Source organism: Panicum virgatum, chromosome 4N, assembly GCF_016808335.1.
Source record: "Panicum virgatum strain AP13 chromosome 4N, P.virgatum_v5, whole genome shotgun sequence".
NCBI classification, from domain to species: domain Eukaryota; kingdom Viridiplantae; phylum Streptophyta; class Magnoliopsida; order Poales; family Poaceae; genus Panicum; species Panicum virgatum.
Genome location: NC_053148.1, coordinates 42,520,480 through 42,526,482, shown reverse-complemented (window position 1 = coordinate 42,526,482; position 6,003 = coordinate 42,520,480). Strand labels below are relative to the sequence as shown.

Sequence of the window (6,003 nt, the reverse complement as noted above, 5' to 3'; positions counted from 1 at the left end):
TGCCATCCTGAGATTCTTGCTCTCACCCGGTCAATAAGATGGCGAAAACATTCGCTCCTATCCGCACCAATTAGTGCCGGTAACCCCAAATATTTGTCTGTCAAGGATTCAGTTAATATGTTCAGAATCTCACAAACCTCGGCCTTCATCTCTACTGCTGTGTTCTCTGAGAAGAAAATACTGGACTTTGCTTCGCTCAGCATCTGCCCTGAGTTGGCACAATATTTTATCCAGGATTCCTTTGACATAGTTTGCATTTTTGTCAGCTTTCATCAGCAGGAGGGAATCATCCGCAAACAATAGATGGGATACTTGAGGACATGGTTTTTAAGGCGGTAAGGCGAGGCGAGGCGAGCGACCCCCTTCCGGACGCCTAGGCGAGTAAGGCGGACGCCTAGGCGACGCCATACAAATATGTTAATATATAATGCAACTAAAATTCAGAAGCAAATTAGTCCTTAATATTGCCAATTTTCAGCATACATACAGAGTTTTAGACCATAACAAGGATGATAAGTAGTGCTATTATAGCACTAGACTACTAGAGCACAATATGAAATAGCAAAGTAGCACATCTAAGATGTCTCGATAGCCAAATTAGTCTCTAATGACACCATTTAATTAGTAGTGCTGCTAGTGCACATTATATATGGAATAGCAAAAGAAATCTGAAATCTCTCATGTCTCATCTCTCAATAAGTCAATAGCCATCGTCAAACTCTCCAAGGATGTTGCTGGCTGCCTCATCTCCTCCACCACCATTGGCATCACAAGGATCATCCTCACAATCCATCACATCTGCATCGTCATAGGGATCTTGATTATCTTCATCCTCTTCATTTTCTGAACCCAGCTCTTCTTGAACCATGATAGGTGTAGAATTTCTTGCACGCTTGTAGTGGGCTCTTCTTGGTAAATTTCTGCCACGAAGTGACTCTGATGCTCCAAGTACTTCATCAACTTGGTCCCATGTAAGGTCACACTCACAGCCACGACCACCTTGAGGGTGTACATGCAGTGAGTCAGCCCACTCATTATCCCAATCAAACTCCTCAACAACCAATGGATCAAAGCATTTTCCTTTCTTTAGCCGCAATTTTTGGAACCTGGTTTTCATCTTCCGGTTGTAGGAAACAAAGACGGTAGAATTTAACCTCTTATGCAACAATCTGTTTCTTTTCTTTGTGTGGATCTACAAAAACAAGAAATACAATACAGCAAAAAGATGAATAAAATACTTGCTGAATTGATATATTGGTAAGGACAGCAAGGAGAGGAGATGAGGGAAAACTCACAAATTCAAAGGTGCTCCAGTTGCGCTCGCAACCAAATGAAGAAGCACAAAGACTGACAACACGCCTAGCAAACCTTTGTAGCTCAATAGCACGGCCACCATATGAACGCCACCATTCAACTAGAACAACAAATGCATCATATATTAGGACTGGCACTTGATGACACTAAAAGAGAAAAATGCAGCACTTACGAGGGCTCATTGAGTCAAGGTTTTGTTTGGCCATTTTGTTTGAAAACGCATCTCCTCGAAGACATTCATAATCCATGGCTTGAGCATTGATCTTGTCACTAGTTTCTTCATCCTCCACCATTCTTGCAAGAACATCTAGGAAGCAACCTCTTAGCTGTCCAATAGTTTCATCATCATTTTTCTCTATGAGAGGATGCAGCTTCCCTGGGTTCAAATACAATGCAGCCCCATAGAGTGGATGGTCCATTTGTTTTTCCCAACGTCGCTCAATTATCTCCATGATCTTGTCAAGCAACCTTTTCTTGGATGGTATGGCAAAGCTCAGCTTGATCTTCTCCTTTGCATGGTCCATTAATGCTTGAACCTCTGGCATTGCTGGCTTTTCATCTCCATCAACCACCCTAAGCACAATAAGAAGTGGGGCTGAAGCTCTAAGACAATCTTCAATTTTATTCCAAAACTCCGTAGAGAGGACAATGTCATGCACATCTTCACCAGCTTTAGTTTTTGCCAATTTGTTTCCAGTCCATTTTTCACTCACAAATAAAGCCTTCAAGGGATCTTTGTGCTTGTACAAACTCTTCAAAGTAAGGAAGTAAGTTGCAAAACGAGTTGCTGCAGGTCTAACAAGATCAGCCCCACCTGTCTTCTCCCTCATAGCATGAAGGATCCTCCCATGCCTATAGATGAAAGTTGTCACACGCCTTGCACGAGCAATGTGTTTCTTGAATGCTTCCAAGTTCCCAATTTCCTCCAGCATTAGATCCAAACAATGAGCAGCACATGGACTCCAAAATATTGTAGGAATTCTCTCCATTAAAAGCTTGCCTGCTGCCTTGAAGATTGCACCATTATCAGTAACAACTTGGACAACCTTGTCTTTTCCAATGTCATCAACTTTTTTCTCTAGAAGATTAGCAAGCATGTTTGCGTCATGCACTTCACTTGATGCATCGACTGACTCCAAGAAGTAAGTCCCCTCCGGGCTGTTCACTAGGAAGTTAATCAAGTGCCTTCCTCTCTTATCAGACCATCCATCTGACATTAGTGTGCAGCCATACTGTTTCCATGCTCTCTCATGATCCTTCCTCATGGTACTTGTTGACTTCACAGCCTCTTTAAGCAATGGCTCCCCAAGTTGATAAGGTGTTGGAGGCTTGTACCCAGAACCAAATTGTGCTGTGGCCTCTACTGCAATATGAAACTGTCTTGCGGCTGCTGCATTGAAAGGTACACCACACTCATAGAAGAACAAAGCCCACTGCATATCCACATAATGCTTCTCCTCTGGGCTTTTTGCTGCTGCATTAATTGTGGGCTAATAAGAACCTGACAGTCTCTCATCTACCACCTCTTCTAGTGTTTTTCGAAGCATCTCAACAATGGTCTTTTTCTTTTGCTGTGCAGTCTTGTTACCGACAGCCTTGAATTGTATGGTTGATTGCCTTTGCTTGGCTGCTGTCCCTGAACTAGGATGAATCCTGGCAGCTTGGGAAGATTCATTTCCCTGCTGTGCCTCAGCTTCAGGCGCCCCATCTGCTGCCACCTCCACCACTTCCACTTCTCCATTGTCATCCTCTAGGAAAAGTGGTCTTCTTCTCTTGTTTGACTCCAAGTAAGCTGTCATCTCCCTCCTAATTTCAGTGCTCACTTGGGGACAAATTTTTGCATCTCCATAGCCACCTGCTAAATGCTGCTTAAACCTTTTTATCCCTCCACGAACCTCCCCCCCCCCCACATAAAAGGCATGCTATCTTATCTTTGTTACTAAGCTCTGGCCAATAGGCATACTTCCACCCTGGATCTGTAGACCTTTTTGGCTTCCGAGCAGGATCAGTCTTGGGATCATACTAGCTAGCGATGGAAGGTGGACTTGCCATTGTGCTACAGCTGCAAAAAAAGCCAAAGAAGTGAAGCAAATTGCAGTATAATATGACTGAAAAGTATAGGAATCAGTAATCTTATTACCCTCAAGGCCTCAAGCACAAAGCACAAGAACATAGAATAGAAAAAAGCAATATCGCTACTGCACAGTTCTATAAAGCTAGTCACTTTGGCACATAAAACAGAGTGATTAGCCTAAATAATCAGAGTCCCTAATGTTCTAATCAGAGACTATACTACCAGGGGACCACTGGAATCTGCATCTACAAGACAAAACACAAGTATACAAGCCAGAAGTGGACAACCCCATGTGACTTGCTCTGTTTTATATGCAAAGCTACCACATGCACAGCCAATCAATGCTATAAAGCAACAGAGGGAGGGGACAGGGAGGGGAGATGAGAGGACGAGATGCATACCTTGCTTCCAGGTGCCTAGCGAGAAGTCAGGTTGGAGCTGGGGGCCGGCTGAAGACAAATCAGAGCTGGGGTCGGCGGGAAGGCAGGTGGAGATGGGTCCAAGTGCTTGGCGCAGAGCAGATGGGTCGATTTGATGGCCGGCAGGCTTCAATCGAGTTGCAGACGGCAGGCTCCAGTTGCTGCTGGAGGGGGGCGACGCCCAGAGATGGGCGGAGCTGCCGGCAGTGCTGCGCTCCGCGCGAAATTGATGCGCCGCCGGCGGGAATCGCCGCCCTAGGAAGGGGCGGAGCGACGGGGATCTGGTTCCACTGTCTAATTCCTCTCCCTCTCTCTCCTCTACCTCCCGCCCTCTAGTCTATCGCTATTGATTTTGTCCCGCACAGCAAGTAGAAGGTGGGAAGCACTAGCGCGGGCGCGATTTCTTCCCGCCCGCCGTTTCTTTCCGCGCGCTCGTGATTTTCACAAGCAAAGCGTCCGCCTCGAGCGCCTCGGTGATGCGCGGACGCCTACTCGAGAAAGGCGGACGCCTAGTAAGCCAAGGCGGACGCCTTACACGCGCCGATGCAGGCGACCCCGACGCCCAGAAGTTTTCCTCGCCTGGACGCCTAGGCGTCGCCTAGGCGACGCCTTTAAAACAGAGCTTGAGGAGCACTTCGGCACACAGAAACTCCCTCTAGATCTCCTCTCCCCTCAGCACCTTTCAGCATAGTGGATAAACCTTCAGCCACCAATAAGAATAAATATGGAGACAAGGGATCGCCTTGCCTCAACCCCCGACTAGGCACAAATTCATCAGTTTCTGACCCATTGAACCAGATCTTGTATGTCACCGACGAGACACACGCCATAACCATTTCCACCCATCTCGGGTCAAAACCCAATTTCAGCATGATTTGTTCAAGAAACGACCACTCCACCCTATCATATGCTTTGTGCATATCCAGTTTGATTGCACACAAGCCTGAATTTCCTTCTTTTTTATAGCATGGATGCATTCATATGCCAACAAGACATTATCTGTTATTAGGCGGCCTGGTACGAATGCACTTTGGTGCTCACTAATAATTTCCGGGAGGATACCTCTTAATCTATTAGCCAACATTTTCGATATCACTTTATAAACTACATTACAGAGACTTATTGGGCGGAATTGTGATACCTTTTCTGGAGTCTCCACCTTTGGTATAAGAACAATAGTTGTCCTATTCCACCGTTCCGGGATTACACGCGTGTTTACAGCGTGCAGCACCTCCTTGACAAGATCATCTCCCAGTATACTCCAAAATCTTTTATAAAATATAGCATGTAGCCCATCTGGTCCTGGAGCTTTGAGATCACCTATACTGAATAAAGCTTTCTTCACTTCCTCCTGCGAGAAAGGACAAAGAAGCTGCTGGTTCATGCTCCGAGAAATCTTCCTTTGTACATCTGCAAACACCTGCAGTAAACAAATTTTCAAAATATTCTTTGACCATAGCCTTCATAGCACATATATCATCATGTCGGCCTCCCTGATCGTCCACCAATGACTTGATAGTATTTCTTCTCTTGCGACTGGTGGCAAATTTTTGGAAGAAATTAGTATTGCGATCTCCGTGTTTAAGCCAGTTCAGTCTTGCATGTTGAACCCAAATTAATTCCTCCTGATCCAGTAGCATTTCAACTCCCAATAAAAGTTCTTTTTGTGCCGCCAAATTATCATCCAACAAAGGACCCCTTCTTCGCTTCTCCAATTCACGTTTCAGCTTCTTCAGCTTGTTAACCAGGCCCTTCAACACTTCCCGGTCCCAGACATGCAGCTCTTCGTGTACCGCTTTTGCTTTACTCATCAAGGAGGATTCTTCCCTCGTAGCACAAGCGCGCGCCCATGCCGCAGAGACCATCTCCTGGACGGTCTCCTCTTTCAGCCATCTCGCCTCAAACCTTCTCGGTCTAACCTCCGCTACATTGTTCAGGGGCCCCCTGCCTCCGTATAAACAATCAGGGGTCCGTGGTCTGATTTTAACATCTCACCATTTAGCAGTCCCGCTCCTGGGAACAACACATTCCACTGGTTGTTTGTGACACCATGGTCCAACCGCTCCCTCATCTTTCCCCTTTGCCAGGTGAACCTGTCCCCCGTATATCCCATATCGGATAGCTCACAATCTGCTAAAGCGTCATGGAAAGCCTGCATAAACCGCTGGGGACGTTCGCGCCCCCTCCTTCTCATGA

At 46.0% G+C, this 6,003-nt stretch overlaps 1 protein-coding gene across 1 annotated transcript; it reads right to left on the bottom strand.

The window, feature by feature from the left end:
- Positions 1 to 439: 439 nt before the first annotated feature.
- LOC120671255 lies at positions 440 to 4,423 on the bottom strand. Its single transcript, XM_039951544.1, has 4 exons — positions 3,790 to 4,423; positions 1,487 to 3,376; positions 1,296 to 1,414; positions 440 to 1,192 (listed from the first exon to the last, which is right to left on the bottom strand). The coding sequence occupies exons 2-4, from the start codon at positions 2,751 to 2,753 to the stop codon at positions 701 to 703; spliced, it is 1,878 nt and encodes a 625-aa protein (XP_039807478.1). The 5' UTR covers positions 2,754 to 3,376; positions 3,790 to 4,423; the 3' UTR covers positions 440 to 700.
- Between the last annotated feature and the right edge of the window lie 1,580 nt (positions 4,424 to 6,003).

What these genes read in the sequence shown, in the direction of transcription:
- LOC120671255 (XM_039951544.1), bottom strand. Translation starts at nt 2,753, where the DNA reads ATGCAGTGGGCTTTGTTCTTCTATGAGTGTGGTGTACCTTTCAATGCA. An exon ending in CCTTGACTCAATGAGCCCTC is followed by an intron (nt 1,415 to 1,486) that starts GTAAGTGCTGCA and finishes TTGTTGTTCTAG; the next exon opens with TTGAATGGTGGCGTTCATAT. An exon ending in ACTGGAGCACCTTTGAATTT is followed by an intron (nt 1,193 to 1,295) that starts GTGAGTTTTCCC and finishes TTGTTTTTGTAG; the next exon opens with ATCCACACAAAGAAAAGAAA.